The sequence below is a fragment of the Lagenorhynchus albirostris genome, chromosome 8 (assembly GCF_949774975.1).
Source record: "Lagenorhynchus albirostris chromosome 8, mLagAlb1.1, whole genome shotgun sequence".
NCBI lineage: Eukaryota > Metazoa > Chordata > Mammalia > Artiodactyla > Delphinidae > Lagenorhynchus > Lagenorhynchus albirostris.
In genome coordinates, this window is record NC_083102.1 from 3,424,309 (window position 1) to 3,444,149 (window position 19,841).

The 19,841-nt window shown below is 39.9% G+C and overlaps 1 protein-coding gene across 1 annotated transcript in view; it reads right to left on the bottom strand.

The window, feature by feature from the left end:
* DPP6 (dipeptidyl peptidase like 6) overlaps positions 1–19,841 on the bottom strand; it is a 772,951-nt gene that overhangs the window by 394,237 nt on the left and 358,873 nt on the right. The window contains exon 2 of the mRNA XM_060155875.1: positions 12,357–12,471. Coding sequence (XP_060011858.1) covers positions 12,357–12,471 — 115 coding nt within the window. The remainder of the gene's footprint in view (positions 1–12,356; positions 12,472–19,841) is intronic.

The following is a 19,841-nucleotide window of genomic DNA, read 5'->3' on the forward strand; positions in this document are numbered from 1 at the left end:
CTCGGATTCTGGGTGACATGAATGCTCAAGTACCTTGGTGGGGGTGGGAATGACTGCAAACTACCTAAACCATCATTGCTTCCTAACTTTCAAAGTGAGTGCTGGACAATCACAGTATCAAATCTTCGATAATCATGTTCTCACATAAAGCACACTTATGTTCAAAGAAAAGCAAAGGTAGGAACGCATGCTCCACAAATTCTGAGGGAGACCTGATTTCCTTTCTATTAATTTAAAATATGTAGTTGCTAAAGTCCCGGGCTTGTACAAATTGTTAATTAATATGAAACATCAGCAAAATTATAAAAGAGAAGAGTATTTGTCTTTACCAACCTCCTGCCCCAATCCCTCTCGAATCTACTCATTTAGATTTTGAGAGTTGAATGGATTTTTTTCCTGTTCGGTAAGATGTTCTGTGCTTAATCAGGAGTCCAAGTGTTCCAGGAACTCTTGGCTCTTCATAAAACTCACGGAGAGAGCAACTATCTTTTCATAAGCGCCACTGAAACCTCTGCACCATTAGGCAAGTGTTGTTGGCACTTTAGTATATAAATGGCCAAACTCAATCACTTTTTTTTTTAAACATCTTTATTGGAGCATAATTGCTTTACATGGTTGTGTTAGTGTCTACTGTAGAACAAAGTGAATTAACTATACAAATACATATATCCCCATATTACCTGCCTCTTGCATCTCCTTCCCACCCTCCCTATCCCACCCCTCTAGGTGGACACAAAGCTGATCTCCCTGTGCTATGCAGCTGCTTCCCACTAGCTAGCTATTTTACGTTTGGTAGTGTATATATGTCCATGCCACTCTATCACTTCATCTCAGCTTACCCTTCCCCCTCCCCGTGTCCTCAAGTACATTCTCTATGTCTGTGTCTTTATTCCCGTCCTGCCCGTAAGTTCTTCAGAACCTTTAGATTCCATATATATGTGTTAGCATACGGTATTTGTCTTTCTCTTTCTAACTTACTTCACTCTGTATGACAGACTCTAGGCCCATCCGCTTCACTACAAATAACTCAATTTCGCTCCTTTTTATGGCTGAGTAATATTCCATCGTATATATGTGCCACATCTTCTTTATCCACTCCTCTGTCGATGGACACTTAGGTTGCTTCCATATCCTGGCTATTCTAAATAGTGCTGCAATGAACTTTGTGGTATATGACTCTTTTTGAATTATGGTTTTCTCAGGGTATATGCCCACTAGTGGGATTGCTGGGTCGTATGGTACTTCTATTTTTAGTTTTTTAAGGAACCTCCATACTGTTCTCCATAGTGGCTGTATCAATTTACATTCCCACCAACAGTGCAAGAGGGTTCCCTTTCTCCACACCCTCTCCAGCTTTTATTGTTTGTAGATTTTTTGATGATGGCTATTCTGACCGGTGTGAGGTGACACCTCATTGTAGTTTTGATTTGCATTTCTCTAATTATTAGTGATGTTGAGCATCCTTTCATGTGTTTGTTGGCAATCTGTATATTTTCTTTGGAGAAATGTCTATTTAGGTCTTTTGCCCATTTTTGGATTGGGTTCTTTGCTTTTTGATATTGAGTTGCATGAGCTGCTTGTATATTTTGGAGATAAATCCTTTGTCAGTTGTTTCACTTGCAAATATTTTCTCCCATTCTGAGGGTTGTCTTTTTGTCTTATGGTTCCCTTTGCTATGCAAAAACTTTTAAGTTTCATTAGGTCCCATTTGTTTATTTTTGTTTTTATTTGCATTTCTCTAGGAGGTGGGCCAAAAAGGATCTTGCTGTGATTTATGTCATAGAGTGTTCTGCCTACGTTTTCCTCTAAGTTTTAGAGTGTCTGGCCTTACATTTAGGTCTTAAATCCATTTTGAGTTTATTTTTGTGCATGGTGTTAGGGAGTGTTCTTATTTCATTCTTTTAGATGTAGCTGTCCAGTTTCCCCAGCACCACTTATTGAAGAGGCTGTCTTTTCTCTGCTGTATATTCTTGCCTCCTTTACCAAAAATAAGGTAACCATATGTGCATGGGTGTATCTCTGGGCTTTCTATCCTGTCCCACTGATCTATATTTCTGTTTTTGTACCAGTACCATACTGTCTTGATTACTGTAACTTTGTAGTATAGTCTGAAGTCAGGGAGCCTGATTCCTCCAGCTCCGTTTTTCTTTCTCAAGATTGGTTTGGCTATTCGAGGTCTTTTGTATTTCCACACAAATTGTGAACTTTTTTGTTCTAGTTCTTTGAAAAATGCCATTGGTACTTTGATAGGGATTGCACTGAATCTGTAGGTTGCTATGAGTAGTAGAGTCATTTTCACAATGTTGATTCTTCCAATCCAAGAACATGGTATATCTCTCCATCTGTATGTATCATCTTTAATTTATTTCATCAGTGTCTTTTAGTTTTCTGCATACAGGTCTTTTGTCTCCTTAGGTAGGTTTATTCCTAGGTATTTTATTCTTTTTGTTGCAATGGTAAATGGGAGTGTTTCCTTAATCTCTCTTTCAGAGTTTTCATCATTAGTGTATAGGAATGCAAGAGACTTCTGTGCATTAATTTTGTATCCTGTTACTTTACCAAATTCATTGATTAGCTCTAGTAGTTTTCTGGTAGCATCTTTAGGATTCTCTATGTATAGCATCATATCATCTGCAAACAGTGACAGTTTTACTTCTTCTTTGCCGATCTGGATTCCTTTTATTTCTTTCTCTTCTCTGACTGATGTGGCTAAAACTTCCAAAACGATGTTGAATAATAGTGGTGAGAGTGGGCAACCTTGTCTTGTTCTTGAGCTTAGTGGAAATGGTTTCAATTTTTCACCATTGAGAAGGATGTTGGCTGTCAGTTTGTCATATATGGCCTTTATTATGTTGAGGTAAGTTCCCTCTATGTCTACTTTCTGGAGAGTTTTTTATCATAAATGGGTATTGAATTTTGTCAAAAGCTTTTTCTGCAGCTATTGAGGTGATCATATGGTTTTTATCGTTCAGTCTGTTAATATGGTGTATCACATTGACGGATTTGCATATATTGAGGAATCCTTGCATCTCTGGGATAAACCCCACTTGATCATGTTGTATGATCCTTTTAATGTGCTGCTGGATTCTGTTTGCTAGTATTTTGTTGAGGATTTTTGCATCTATGTTCATCAGTGATATTGGCCTGTAGTTTTTTGTTTTTGTAACATCTTTTCTGGTTTTGGTATCAGGGTGATGGTGGCCTCACAGAATGAGTTTGGGAGTGTTCCTCCCTCTGCTATATTTTGGAAGAGTTTGAGAAGGATAGGTGTTAGCTCTTCTCTAAATGTTTGATAGAATTCGCCTGTGAAGCCATCTGGTCCTGGGCTTTTGTTTGTTGGAAGATTTTTAATCACTGTTTCAATTTCAGTGCTTGTGATTGGTCTGTTTATATTTTACATTTCTTCCTGGTTCAGTCTCGGTAGGTTGTGCTTTTCTGAGAATTTGTCCATTTTTTCCAGGTTGTCCATTTTATTGGCATAGAGTTGCTTGTAGTAATCTCTCATGATCCTTTGTATTTCTGCAGTGTCAGGTGTTACTTCTCCTTTTTCATTTCTAATTCTATTGATTTGAGTCTTCTCCCTTTTTTTCTTGATGAGACTGGCAAATGGTTTATCAATTTTGTTTATCTTCTCAAAGAACCAGCTTTTAGTTATATCGATCTTTGCTATCATTTCCTTCATTTTTTTTCATTTATTTCTGATTGATCTTTATGATTTCTTTCCTTCTACTAAGTTTGGGGTTTTCTTTGTTCTTCTTTCTCTAATTGCTTTAGGTGTAAGGTTAGGCTGTTTATTTGAGATGCTTCTTGTCTCTTGAGGGTAGGATTGTGTTGCTATAAACTTCCCTCTTAGAATTGCTTTTGGTGCATCCCATAGGCTTTGGGCCATTGTGTTTTCATTGTCATTTGTTTCTAGGTATTTTTTGATTTCCTCTTTGATTTCTTCAGTGATCCCTTGGTTATTTAGTAGCGTTTTGTTTAGCCTCCATGTGTTTGTATTTTATACAGTTTTTTTCCTGTAATTGATATATAGTCTCATAGCGTTGTGGCTGGGAAAGATACTTGATACGATTTCAGTTTTCTTAAGTTTACCGAGACTTGATTTGTGGCCCAAGATATGATCTATCCTGGAGAATGTTCCATGAGCACCTGAGAAGAAAGTGTATTCTGTTGTTTTTGGATGGAATGTCCTATAAATATCAATTAAGTCCATCGTGTTTAATGTCTCATTTAAAGCTTGTGTTTCCTCATTTATATTCATTTTGGATGATGTGTCCATTGGTGAAAGTGGGGTGTTAAAAGTCCCCTACTATGATTGTGTTACTGCCGATTTCCCCTTTTATGGCTGTTAGCATTTGCCTTATGTATTGAGGTGCTCCTATGTTGGGTGCATAAATATTTACAATTGCTATATCTTCTTCATGGATTGATCCCTTGATCATGATGTAGTGTCCTTCTTTGTCTCTTGTAATAGTCTTTATTTTAAAGTCTATTTTGTCTGATATGAGAATTGCTACTCCAGCTTTCTTTTGATTTCCATTTGCACGGAATATCTTTTTCCATCCCCTCACTTTCAGTCTGTATGTGTCCCTAGGTCTGAAGTGGGTCTCTTATAGACAGCATATATACAGGTCTTGTTTCTGTATCCATTCAGCCAGTCTATATCTTTTGGTTGGAGCACTTAATGCATTTACATTTAAGGTAATTATCGATATGTATGTTCCTATTACCATTTTCTTACTTGTTTTGGGTTTGTTATTGTAGGTCTTTTCCTTCTCTAGTGTTTCCTGCCTAGAGAAATTCCTTTAGCATTTGTTGTAAAGCTGATTTGGTGGTGCTGAATTCTCTTAGCTTTTGCTTCTCTGTAAAGGTTTTAATTTCTCTGTCAAATCTGAATGAGATCCTTGCTGGGTAGAGTAATCTTGGTTGTAGGTTTTTCCCTTTTATCACTTTAAATATGTCCTGCCACTCCCTTCTGGCTTGCAGTTTCTGCTGAAAGATCAGCTGTTAACCTTATAGGGATTCCCTTGTATGTTATTTGTTGCTTTTCCCTTGCTGCTTTTAATATTTTTTCTTTGTATTTAATTTTTGTTAGTTTGATTAATATGTGTCTTGGCATGTTTCTCCTTGGATTTATCCTGTATGGGACTCTCTGTGCTTCCTGGACTTGACTGACTATCTCCTTTCCCATATGAGGGAAGTTTTCAACTATAATCTCTTCCAATGTTTTCTCAGTCCCTTTCTTTTTCTCTTCTTCTTCTGGGACCCCTATAATTCAAACGTTGGTGTGTTTAACGTTGTCCCAGAGGTCTCTGAGACTGTCCTCAATTCTTTTCATTCCTTTTTCTTTATTCTGCTCTGTGGTAGTAATTTCCACTATTTTATCTTCCAGGTCACTTATCCGTTCTTCTGCCTCAGTTATTCTGCTATTGATTGCTTCTAGAGAATTTTTAATTTCATTTATTGTGTTATCATTGTTTGTTTGCTCTTTAGTTCTTCTAGTTCCTTGTTAAATGTTTCTTGTATTTCCTCCATTCTATTTCCAAGATTCTGGATCATCTTTACTATCATTACTCTGAATTCTTTTTTAGGTAGACTGCCTATTTCCTCTTCATTTGTTTGGTCTGGTGAGTTTTTACCTTGTTCCTTCATCTGCTGTGTATTTCTCTGTCTTCTCATTTTGCTTAACTTAGTGTGTCTGGGGTCTCCTTTTCACAGACTGCAGGTTCGTAGTTCCCGATTTTTTTGGTGTCTGCCCCCAGTGGGTGAGGTTGGTTTAGTGGCTTGTGTAAGCTTCCTGGTGGAGGGGACTGGTGCTGGGGTTCAGGTTTGGGTTTGGCCCTGCCTCTGCACGTAGGTCACCCTCTGGCATCTGTTCTTCGCCCAGACAGGAGGGGGTTAAAGCCGTGAGTGATTCGAGGGCTCTGGCTCACTCAGGGCCAGGGGGAGAGAGGGGTACAGAATGCAGGGTGAGCCTGTGGTGGCAGAGGCCAGCGTGACGTTGCACCAGCCTGAGGCGCGCCATGTGTTCTCCCGGGGAAGTTGTCCCTGGATCACGGGACCCTGGCAGTGGCGGGCTGCACAGGCTTCTGGGAGGGGAGCTGTGGATAGTGACCTGTGCTCGCACACAGGCTTCTTGGGGGCGGCAGCAGCAGCCTTAGCGTCTCATGCCCGTCTCTGGTGTCTGCGCTGATAGCCACAGCATGTGCCCATCTCTGAAGCTCGTTTAAGCAGTGCTCTGAATCTCCTCTCCTCACGCACCCCAAAACAATGGTCTCTTGCTTCTTAGGCAGATCCAGACTTTTCCTGGACCCACTCCCAGCTAGCTGTGGCACACTATCCCCATTCAGGGTGTGTTCACGCAACCAACCCCAGTCCTCTCCCTGGGATCTGAACTCCAAAGCCTGAGCCTCAGCTCCCAGCCCGCACCCGTCCCGGTGGGTAAGCAGACAAGCCTCTCGGGCTGGTGAGTGCTGGTCGGCACCGATCCTCTGTGTGGGAATCTCTCCACCTTGCCCTCTGCACCCCTGTTGCTGTGCTCTCCTCTGGTCTCCGCCAGTGAAGGGGCTTCCTAGTGCGTGGAAACTTTTCATCCTTCACAGCTCCCTCCCAGAGGGGCATGTCCTGTCCCTATTCTTCTGGCTCTGTTTTACTTTTTTTCTTTTGCCCTACCCAGGTACGTGGGGAGTTTCTTGCCTTTTGGGAAGTCTGAGGTCTGCTGCCAGCATTCAGCAGGTGTTCTGTAGGAATTGTTCCACATGTAGATGTATTTTTGATGTATTTGTGGGGAGGAAGGTTATCTCCACGTCTTACTCCTCCGCCATCTTGAAGGTCTTCCGTGAATCACTTTTTTAAACAGCTTTCCCACCATTGTTTATGCTAACATCTTAATTGAGATAAAATTCACATATCATAAAGTTTACCTTTTTTTTTAAGTTTACCTTTTTAATGTATACAACTCAGTAGTTTTCAATGTGTTAAAGAACTGTGCATTCATCACCACTATCGAATTCCAGAATATCTGCATCACCCCCAAAAGAGGTCTCATTATGATGTGTTGAGGTAGGTTCATCAGTTGTATCAGATGTACCACTCAGGTGGGGATGTAGATAATGAGTGGAACCATGCATGTGTGGGGCAGCGCATATGTAGGAAATCTCTGTACCTTCCTCTCAATTTTGCTGTGAATTTAAAACTGCACTAAAACTATAATGTCTTTATAATAGAAGAAATCTCATGCCTATTAAGAGACATTTCTTACTCTCCCCACTTCCAGTCCCTGGCAACCACTAATCTACTTTTTATCTCTATGGATTTGTCTACTGTGGAATCATACAATATGTGGCCTTTTTGTCTAACTTCGTGCACGTAGCATAATGTTTTCAAGTTGTATCTATGCTGTAGTATGCATCCGTATTTCATTTTTTATAGCTGAATAATATTCCATTGTATGGATATACCACAATTGTTTATCTATTCACCAGGTGAGGGACATTTGGGTTGTTTCTACTTTTTGGCTGTTATGAATGTTTCTATGCATATCTGTATATAAATTTCTGTATGAACATATATTTTCAATTTCCTTGGGTATATACCTAGGAGTAGAATTACTGGGTCGTATGGTAATTCTGTGTTTCATTTTTTGAGGAACTACCAGAATGTTTTCAACAGAGGCTACACACTTGTACATTCCTACTAGTACTGAATGAAGGTTCCAATTTTTCCACATCCTCACAGATACTTGTTATTTTGCTTAAAAAAATATATATATATATATTTTTTTTTTTTGAATTAGACTTGGAGGGTATTATGCTAAGTGAAATGTCAGAGAAAGACAAATACCGTATGATATCACTTATGTGTGGAATCCAAAAAGTACAACAAACTAGTGAATACAACAAAAAAGAAGCAGACTCACAGATATAGTGAACAAACTAGTGGTTACCAGTGGGGAGAGAGAGGGGAGGGGCAATATAGGGGTGGGGGAGTGGGACGTGCAAACTATTGAGTGTAAGACAGGTTACAAGCATTTTTAGTATAACACAGGGAACAGAGCCAATATTTTGTAATAACTGTAAATGGAGTGTAACCTTTAAAAATTGTATAAAAAATAAATGCACAAAAAATAATATGTATATATAGGCATCTAACTGTGATTTTGACTTACATTTCCCTGATGACTAATGATGTAGAGCGTTTTTCTTGTGCTTCCTGGCCACTGGTATTTCTTTGGAGAAATGTTCAAATCCTTTACCCATTTTTAAATTAAATTGTTCGTCTCTTGTTTTGAGTTGTAAGAATTCTTTAAATAACCTGGATGTTAGATGTTTATTAAAGATATGATTTGCAAATATGCTTCTTCCATTCTGTGGGTTGTCTTTTCAGTTTCTTCATAGTGTCCTTTGATACACAGAATGTTTTATGCTTGCTGACATCTAATTTATCTATTTTTTCTTGAGTTGCTTGTGCTTTTGGTGTCATATCTAAAAAATAGTTGTCGAATCCAAGGTCACAAAGATTTACTCCTATGTTTTCTTCTAGGAGTGCTATAGTTTTAGCTCTTATTTTTCGGTTGTTGAGCCACACTGAGTTAATTTCTGTACAAACTGTGAGGCAGGAGTTCAGTTTCATTCTTTGCATGTAGATACCCAGTTGTACCAGTACCATTTGTTGAAAAGACTACTTTTTCCTCATCAAATGGTCTTAGCACCCTTGTCAAAAATGAATGGAAAATAACTGTATGGGTCTATTTTTGAACTCTACATTCTATTACATTGACCTATATATCTATACTTAGGATAGTACCACAATACTTTGATTACTGTAGCTTTAGAGGAAGTTTAATATCAGAGATGTAAGCCCTTCAACTGTTTTTTTTCCCCAAGATTGTTTTGGCTGGTCTGAGTACCTTGCATTTTCATATGAAGTTTAGAATTGGCTTGTCAATTTCTGCAATAAAACTAATTGGGATTTTGATAGGGATTGGATTGAATCTGTAGATAAATTTGCGAAGTATTGCCATGTTAACACTATTACATCTTCTAATCCAGGAACATGGGGATAGCTTTCCACTTACCTAGGTCTTCTTTAATTTCTTTCAATTATCTTTGGTGATTTTCAGTGTACAAGTCTTATACTTATTTTGTTGATTTCTAAGTAACTTATTCCAGGGGTCCCCAACTCCTGGTCCATGGACCGCTACCAGTCCATGGCCTGTTAGGAACTGGGCTGCACAGCAGGAGGTGAGCGGCGGGCAAGTGATTTGAGCTCCATCTGTATTTACAGCCACACCCCATAGCTTGCATTACTGCCTGAGCTCCACCTCCTGTCGGATCAGCAGCAGCATTAGGTTCTCATAGGAGCGCGAACCCTACTGTGAATTGCGCATGTGAGGAATCTAGCTTGCTCGCTCCTTATGATGATCTGAGGTGGAGCCAAGGTGGTGATGCTGGCGCTGGGGAGCGGCTGCAAATACAGATTATCATTAGCAGAGAGGTTTGACTGCACAGAGATAATAAATCAATCACTTGCAGACTCATATCAAAACCCTATCAGTGAGTGGCAAGTGAAAACAAGCTCAGGGCTCCCAAAGATTCTGCATTATGGTGAGTTGTATAATTATTTCATTATATATTACAATTTAATAATAATAGAAATAAAGTGCACAATAAATGTAATGTGCTTGAATCATCCTGAAACCATCCCTCCCCACCCCCATACATGGAAAAATTGTCTTCCACGAAACTGATCCCCGGTGCCAAAAAGGTTGCAGACCGTTGACTTATTCCCTTTGAAACTAATGTAAGTGGAATCATTTCTAAATTTCATTTTTGAATTGTTCATTACGAGTATATAGGAATATAAATAATTTTTGTATAATGGTTTTGTATCTTCCAATGTCGCTGAACTCAGTTATTAGTTATAATGTGTTTTATTTTTTGTGTCTGTGGATTCTTTAAGATTTTCTATACATGAGATCATGCCATCTATGAATAGAGATAGTTTTACTTCTTTTTTACCTGGGTGTCTTTTTTCTCCCTTACTTAATTGTTAGAATCTCCAATAGAATGTTAAACAGAAATAGTGAGAGTGTCATCATCAGAGAATCTACAAACAACAAATGCTGGAGAGGGTATGGAGAAAAGGAACCCTCTTGCACTGTTGGTGGGAGTGTAAATTGATACAGCCACTATGGATAACAGTACGGAGTTTCCTTAAAACACTAAAAATAGAATTACCGTATGATCCAGCAATCCCACTACTGGGCATATACCCTGAGAAAACCATAATTCAAAAAGACACATGCACCCCAATGTTCATTGCAGCTCTATTTACAATAGCCAGGACATAGAAGCAACCTAAATGCCCATCGACAGACAACTGGATAAAGAAGAAGTGGTACATATATACAATGGAATATTACTCACCCATAAAAAGGAAAGAAATTGGGTCATTTGTTGAGATGTGGATGGATCTAGAGACTGTCATACAGAGTGAAGTAAGTCAGAAAGAGAAAAACAAATATCGTATATTAATGTATATATGTGGAACCTAGAAAAATGGTACAGATGAACCGGTTTGCAGGGCAGAAACTGAGACACAGATGTAGAGAACAAACGTACGGACACCAAGGGGGAAAAGTGGCAGGGGGGTGGTGGTGGTGGTGGGATGAATTGGGCGATTGGGATTGACATGTATACACTGATGTGTATAAAATTGATGACTAATAAGAACCTGCTATATAAAAAAAAAATAAAATAAAATTCAAAATTTCAAAAAAATTGCATAATATGGGAAATATAGCCAACATTTTATAATAACTATAAATGGGGTATAACCTTTAAAAATTGTGAATCACTATATTGTACACCTGTAACTTATATAGTATTGTACATCAACTATACTTCAATTAAACCATGCAAAAAAAATTAAAAAAAAAAAGAAATAGTGAGAGTGAATATCCTTGTCTTATTCCTGATCTTAGCAGGAATACTTTCAGTATTTCACTGTTAAGTATAATATTAGCTATGGGCTTTTTATAGATGCTCTTTATAAGGTTGGGAAAGTCTCTTTCTTTGCTCGTTGAATGTTTTATCATGAAAGGATTCTGAACTTGGTCAAATGCTTATTCTGCATCTATTGAGATGACCATGTTTTTTTCTCCCTTTATCCTATTAATATGGGTGTATTACATTGATTTTTCATATGTTAAACCAAATTTTTTTCCTGGGATAAATCCCATTTGATCATGGTGTATAATCCTTTTTATATATTGCTGGTAATTTGGTTCTATTGGCTAGTATTTTGCTGAGGTTTTTGCATCTATATTCAAAAGAGATACTGATCTGTAGTTTTCTTGTGATACCTTCCTTGAGTTTTGGTTTCAGGGTACAAACTACTCTTTTTCCATTTAAGTTTTGTGATTATAGTTTAAACATACCTCAAAATTTGCCTGCACTTCTTGTACGTATCAAAAATTTTTTTACATTGCATTTTTTCCCCCTTAAAGTCTAATACCCATGTAGTCTATTTATTGAGGATGGGAACTTTTTTTTTTTTTGTCCACACAAAGTGACATCTAATACGACAAGGGGAATGGATAGTTACACACTGTTTATATATGGTATAATGTTTTCCTATCATGACCCCCACATGTTTATCTTATGGGCAAAGGCTTTCTTCTTGCCCTAATCTCACCACTCTCTTGCTACTAAATTCTTACCACTCCATTAAAGCCCACTTCACATATAACTTTCTCCATGAACTTTATCATAAAGGGTCTCTCTCTCTCTCTTTCCTCTCAGCTTCTATACAACTTATGTTTGAAACTTTCAATAATCCATCTCTACATATGTTTTTTTCTGTAGACTTTTGTGGACAATTTTTGTGTATTTTTCTTCCCTGAGAGATTTCTGATTCTGTTTTATACTTCCTTTATTTCATCAGTAGTATCTAATATTTAGTTTATCCTTAGTTCACATTCAATATATGTTGTTTTTATAATTTTCTTAATTCATCCTCGATAACACACCCAGGAATGCCATTAGATATATAAAATTATTATATTTATAATGACACCATCTTTAAGCTCATCAAGCATAAATTAATACTTGTGAATTTTAATATATGCCAAGAATTTCCACCCAGTCAACAATTATCTAAACAAATTCAAAGCATGTAAAATAAATCTTTTTCATTGAAAGTGTATTACATCATTTTAAGGTATGGCACAATGAGAATTAGAACCTGGAAAAAATAAATTATATAATGGGTATTTACTTAGAAAAAATCTCAAAGTAAACTTATGCCCTTTCTCCCTTATAGCAGCTTGCTTTTCCAAGAATAAATGTGAGTACCTGGTGTCAGCAGCACCACTGAGGTGACAATCAGGGAGCAGATGACCAGGATGACAAGCAGTGCGATCGCTATGCCTTTCCAGTTTCTTTGTGGAGGATTACTCCCCACCAGCTCCTAAAGCAACAGCAGGAAAGAGAAACTCTGTGAGTAAAATAAGGAACTAAAATAAGCCAGTGGATACACTTCATTCAAATCAAGAGCTCAGGCGTATTCTCATCCTTGAAGCTATGATCAACTCCTTTCTCTGCCCTCTGCCTCAGTGTCCAAAGGCCCCAGGTTCTCTTCTCTATCCCATGGCAAAGCCTTATCTCAAGAAGAACTGGATATTATGTTTACAGCTTTTGTGTAACTTAATGCTTCTCCACCCAATAAACTAGATTCCACAGCATAGGGTGACTGTGGTGTTTCTTATTACAGCCAACCTATTAAGCCCCATCAAATCAAACCCAAGTACGATGAATTTTCCAGCCCTAAGACCTCTCTCATCTTTCTCTTCATTGACATCCACATTGTTAAGTCCTATTTCAGGCTACCAAATTCAAACATTTATTTAGCACATACTATGTGCCAATTTTAATCAACGTTTGCCTACTTCTCACCATCCTGGGCCTTTTCTTCCTTCTATAGTTCCTCAAACAAAGCTGTAAGACTTCCTAGGTCTTGCTAGTGCACTGGGTAACCCCCTACCCCTTTTCTAGGTTTAGTCCCCTCCAGGGGCCGCATTATAGCAGGTGTTGGGGGTATGAGGGGGACCTGGAGACATTGCTAAAGAATGCTAAAGGTTGAAAAGATCTAGGAAATTAATCAGGCATATTGGCTGCTGAGACCAAACTTTCAGTTCCTTTCAAATTAGGATGATTATATAATTTACAGTCCAAACTAGGATCATTTGCGAGACAAAGGGGGTAATATTAATAATCAATAAATATAATAGTTACATACCAATAATTATTATTATTAATTATACAAGAGCAACTGGGACTCTCCAGGACAAATTAAGTCATACGGTCACACTGCAAATGAACTACTGCCCCTTCTGCCTATACATAGATCACAAAATATTCTCTCTTATAGCGCCCACTATTGCGACTCGCATTAACTGCGAGTCAAAATGCAATAGGATGGAGATGGCCTCAAAAAGTAGGCAACGTGATATATAAATACACCCTCATCCAAGGCTGAAAGTTCATTAGAATGTATCAGATTTCTGTAAATCAAAATATAGATAATATTGAACCATGGGATAGTAAATAATATTTGACATCGAAATATTTAATATTGGCTATCTAGGTTATAGCATCAAGAAAAATTTGACTCCAAACTATTAATATTGGCCATCTAGGTTATCCAATTAAGAAAAATTCTGAGGACCATTAAAACCTTAGCAGGAAAGTGTTCTACAGCTTTTAGAAATTTCTACCAGTATGCTTGTTTGCCATTGAGAACTGAATTTGCCTACTAAAAAGTGGCTTTTCAGCCCTTAAAAATAAGACTAAACATGAGTATGAAATTACGACGAAAGGTTATACTGAGTCAACCTCATTTCCTATTGGATAGGGTTTTCTATGGGAGGAAGTCGCTGGCCAGTGACAAGAAGTGATCAGATCTCACTGATTCAGCAGCTTTTCATTTCATTTACAGAGGAAATAAGCCATTCTCACCAAAGCTGTGAATAGCATAAATCTTGCAGTAGTACTATTCCTAAGACCATGATAGTGTACGTGATCTCCCACAGAACCGAAGTGGACATTTCTCAAACACTGTTCAGATTAAATCCCAGGGTAACAATCAAAACCATAACGGTTTCATACTCAAGACTGAATCTTATCAAGATGAAGAATGATGAAATTAGTGGTATTGTCTTCATCAGCTCAAACAATGGATATCTTTCAAATCTTGTTTCTAATAATAATAATCTAGGATTCTAAAATTTGTTTTAAATATATCTATTAGATGCACTGATAGAAGTTTATATGAAAAAAAAAAAAAACCCTAAGGCTTCTGCTTTGCATCAACTTCTCGAGCAGCCAGTAGCGTAACTAATTTCCTTGCAAAAGTGTACTTGAATGATGTTACAGTGATGTTCCCAGTAGGTCCCTCCCTGGCCCAAGTACGCTCACAATATGGTGTCCAGGTCTAGGCTGGATATTGTCAGAGATAACGATGGACAGAGTGTTTCTACAAAGAGGACCCGAAGACAGAGACATTGCAAAATATGTCATATGAAGTAAGGCTGAAGGAAGGGTTCAGACTCAAAAACCAAATACTTAGTCTCTGTCTATTTGAATTATCACATGCCAGACAGAGGACTTCTTCTGCATAGTCCAGATGCCAGAGTTAGAACCAAAAGGAAATTTCACAGAGACAGAATTATGTATCAAAAAACCTTCAGAATTTCTAACTACTAGTATTGCTTCATGACAGAATGGGCTGCTTCACCAGGACGTGAGCAGGGTGGATGAACAGCTCCCAGGGATCCAGGAGGGCGAGCCCAGGGAGGAAGGTGGATATAAGATATCTTAAAAATGTCTAACAGTGTACATTCTATGGACACACACGGCCGGGAAAAGAAAGATGAAGAACCATGAGGTGGCTCCAGTAAGTGGGAAAATGAATGAAAGGACAGTTCAGAAAGAGGACAAAGACTCTGCTCCCTGCATGCTCACTGTGCTAAGAACAGAAAACCAATTCAGGGTATATTACTGGATGGACGAATGCACAATAGGATAACCAAACAGGCGTTGATAGCAGAGCCCACTTAAGTGAAGTGATTCTGGATCACTGAGGCCATTTTTTAAGTAGAGATGAACCACACTTCTTTCAGGTAACATTCTTACTTTTAAAAAGCAGAGTAGGGCTTCCCTGGTGGCGCAGTGGTTGAGAGTCCGCCTGCCGATGCAGGGGACACAGGTTCGTGCCCCGGTCCGGGAGGATCCAACATGCTGTGGAGCAGCTAGGCCCATGAGCCATGGCCGCTGAGCCTGCGCGTCTGGAGCCTGTGCTCCGCAAAGGGAGAGGCCACAGCAGTGAGAGGCCCGTGTACCACACAAAAAAAAAAAAAAAAAAAAAAGGCAGGGTAATTTTACCCACAGAAATGCAGACACTCTTTAGCCAAATTTCATTTTCAGAGTGCAGGTAATTTATTTTTTTAACTACACAAACAATATTACTACAATAATAATAGAAAACGAAGAGGAGAAAAAAAAAAAAAACACGAACCATCTTGCTAATGGTTCCAAGAAAACAAAAGTTTTCATTTTTCCATCTTCCTCTCCAGTCCTGGTCGATATGCATATTTAATTTTTACACAGGTAAAACCAGAACATATATCTGGTTTTTGAGTTAGAATGCAGGTTAACAGTGAAAATCTAACTTGAACATGTAATTTGGCATCCCAGATTCAGACTTCCTCATCTTAACTTGCAGGAGTTGAATTATGGAAAATTTGAGTAGAACTGTTCTTGCTTCCCATGAAGGGCAAGAGAAGTTAATAAATTATCCCGTGAAATGTTGAGCTTCAGTAGTGTATCTCTCAACAGAATTACATATTTTTGCCTAGAATGATGAGATTGAGGCTGTAATATATTCTCTGTTCTGTTTGGTAATCATGCATATCTTACAGATGCAATAAAATGGAAAAGCATGCTTACAATTAAACACTGGCCTGAGAAGGTGAACAAATCTCCCATCCATCCATCCATCCATCCATCCAACCATCCATCCATTGATATTTTATCCAGGCTTACTCTGGCAAGCCCTGTTCTGAGACCCTGTTATGGCACTGTTATCAACCCGACAAGTCCAAAAGCTTTCATTTGTTCCATATTCCTTTCTTGTATTCTAGTGCAGGGATGGGGGACAAACAATAAACAGATAAGCACACTAAGAGAAGAAGAAAAAAACAGGACCAAGGGGGTCTTGTCACCTCTTTGTATATAAAAAGGTCAGATAGACTTCCTAATAAAGAGACATTTGAACAGAAACTGAAAGAAGTACAGCTGGGAAGAAGCACATCAGACTGCTGTTGACTGAACTGTGTTCCCCCTTAAATCCATACGCTGATGCCTTAAACCTCAATGTGATGGTATATGAAGATGGAACCTTTGGGAGGTAATCGCGGTTAGGTGAGGTCATGAGGGTGGGGTCCTCGTGATAGGGTTAGTGCCCTTATAAGAAGAGACACCAGAAAGCTTGCCTCCCTTCTCTCCACCTGTATACGTGGAGAAAAGGCCGTGTGAGGACACAGAGAGAAGGTGACCATCTTCAACCCAAGGAGAGAGCCCTCACCAGATACCACAGCTGGCATCCTGATCTTGGACTTCCAGTCTCCAGAACTGTGAAAGATAAATCTCTGTGTTTAAGCTGCCTGGTCTATGGTGTTGTGTTATAGCAGCCCCAGACAGAGTAAGACACAGGTTGACATCTGAGGGCAAACAATCCAGGTAGAGGTAGAGGCAGGAATACAGTCTGTAAGATAGTGTGTGCTTTGGTGTGGAGGACAGCAAAGAGACAGGGGCCAGGGTGGCCATAGTGATGTGAGTGAGATGACCACACTGAGCAAGGAGGGTGGGAGTCTGGATGTCACAGTTCAGGAGAGTAGGGTCTGGATGCCACAGTGTGGGTTGGCTTTTCCTCTGAGTGCAAGGCATATGAGACAGCAGTGCATGAACCAGACTCCCACAAAAAGATCCCCAGGGGAGCTGCTTCATGGAGAGCAAAGAATATGGAAGCAAGGGTGGGCCCAGCAGGGACCCACTAGGAGGCCAGGGTGATGGAGGTGTGTCCCAGGTGGTAGTGGTACAGGTGGTGAAAAGTGGTTGATCCTGGGCACGTAATAGAAAACGTCAGTCAACCATGCTTTTGGGAGCAGATAATACACATCTAGGTGTCAGGACACATTTATGTACCCCTTTTGCATTTAGAGCCCTCTCTGAGGCTACTGTCTTCTGTGCTCAAGTAAAAAGCCCTTTGCACATCACTCCAAAGAAAGTCTCCCCTCCTTCCCTCTACCTCTGAGCCAAGCCTAAGCCCTCCCCACTCTCTGCTCCAGGAACCATTTCTTCCTGTGTCCCAACCCCCCCACCCCCAGCTTCGCACATACCATTGACTTCTGTCTCCTGACACTCCTCTCTGGCAAACCCCTTCGCATTCTTTAGTTGTCAGCTAAAATATCATCTCTCTCTGACATTTTAGGAAGCTGTGCCTGGTTTCACAGGCAGAGTTTATTATTCTTTTCAATTGGAAGCAACTGCAACACTTTGTAAATGCTTTTCTGTAACGTTACTGTGCTATGAAATGATGTATTGAATGCCTGTGTCATCGGCAGACTGGAAGCTACTTAAGGAAGTGGGCTGGATGTTCATGTTCCCAATGCCTGGTGCAAAGTCTAGGACACCACAGCGCCCAGGGACTGTGGGCTGAATGAATCCACAGATGCCTTTATGAGAAGGAACATTGTTGTTTGCCGGCACACCTGTCAGAGACGCAATTGCTGGTTGATGCAGAAAGTAAAGCGTTAATACAACCCCAACTGCATTAACTATGCCATAAATAGCAATCGGTCCTAAAAGACATAATGCAAACTGACATCTAAGTCTGGCAATCCCCTTGTCCCTAGTGACATAACTGTTGCTCATACTTATTTTTAACTCAGGCAAAAAGAAAACAAACGAGGAAGTAAAACCAAACTAAACGCTTTCCTAGGTCGTTTGGTTGTTTTAAATATAAAATTCATCTTTCCAGAATGCTATTATCTTAGCAAGTCATGATTAGAGCTTGATTTTTTTTTTTTTTTTTTGGCGGTACGCGGGCCTCTCACTGTCGTGGCTTCTCCCATTGCGGAGCACAGGCTCCGGACGCGCAGGCTCAGCGGCCATGGCTCACGGGCCCAGCCGCTCCGCGGCACGTGGGATCTTCCCGGACCGGGGCACGAACCCATGTTCCCTGCATCGGTAGGCGGACTCTCAACCACTGCGCCACCAAGGAAGCCCAAGAGCTTGATATTTTTGTGCCAATTTTACAACTGAAATACAGATTAAAAAAATGCTTACAGACTCCACCACGTCCTGTGAACTGATTCAAGAATAAGTCCACGGCATGCTGCCTCCCTAAAATCGATGCATCTTATCTCATCCTGAGCTCCATCTGTCTCACAGAATTCCCTGCTGCCTTTATCAGACTTCATGCCTTCTGATGAGGAGCAGAGATCCAAATGAAAACTCAGGGGTGATTATTTCAAAAGTAGAAACTGAGACTACAAAGGTGGAGAAAAGAAAGGAAGGGGTGGGAAACTAGAGGAATCTAGAGCGTTGTTGTCACAGGATAAATGCAAACGTGTCTGAAAGCCCATTATAATTTATGAAAATTATAGATACCTGAATAAACATTGCTTTACTATTTACTGCGCTCACTACCAATGTCCCAGCAACATCTGACATACAATATGGGGAAAAGTCAAAAGCACATTAAATTTCCTGTACTTGATAAAGAAAGTAAACGATACAGAGATCACATTCCTTTCATCCACTCTTTGCACCCCAAGCTCTAATGAGGAGAAATCAGCATTTTAACTTTTGTTGGGTACCCAGAGTAGGGTGACGCAGGTTGCAGCTGTGAGACTCCACCACAAAGCAGTGCATTCCTCAAGCAGCAATAACCGACTTGCATGTTTCCATGCATCATAGGCACTTTGTTTAATGCACTGTGGGTATAGCCTCACGTGGCTAAAGGGACAAAGGAGCCACGGCCAGCAGAAGTGAGACTGGAGGACGATTTCTGCATAATACTGAGGCCTCTCCTAAAGAAGCCCCCCGTCCTAGGAGGTCAGAGCACGGGAAGCTGCAAGGGCAGGAGCGCTGGGCGTGGCGGAAGGAGAGCAGGGCCCGCAGCAACAGCCGAGGTCCAGGCCTTGCCAGCCGTGATGGAACAGCTGGCGATTCTGCATTTTATTTCCCGTGGCTGAAGGCAGAGGGGTCAATCAGATGGCCCACTCACCACAGAAGGAGGAAGTGAATGCAGTTGTTTTTCTCACAATAATCCATCTTTGAGCCAATCAATCTCCTCTTCTATCAAGCAGCTTTCAGAAGAATATTAAGACTAGAAGACTGTTTCTGGCTCTCAAACTGGAAAGAGACCTTCTCTGGGATATCACTAGATCCAAGCTTAGGTCACTGATAGTTTAAAATATTCCCAGAGAATATATGTGAATCAGCAGCTCAACAGAGACTGGATATCCTTCGCAGGGAGAGTTCTCCACTCCTTGAAATTCTTCCCTCCCGTGACTGTTGTTTTGTGTCTTCTAAGTACTTTGGGTGCTTTTGCTGGTTGTGAGCATGAGGAATAGATGAAAGCTGTGGCCACAAAATACTAATGAACGCCGATTCCATGTCGGTGACTCTGTAACTGACTATAGGGCTGGGGTGGGCTGGGCAGCCAATCCTGAAAGATGGAAGCAACCAATGCTGTGTGAGAGGGAGATAGTGCTC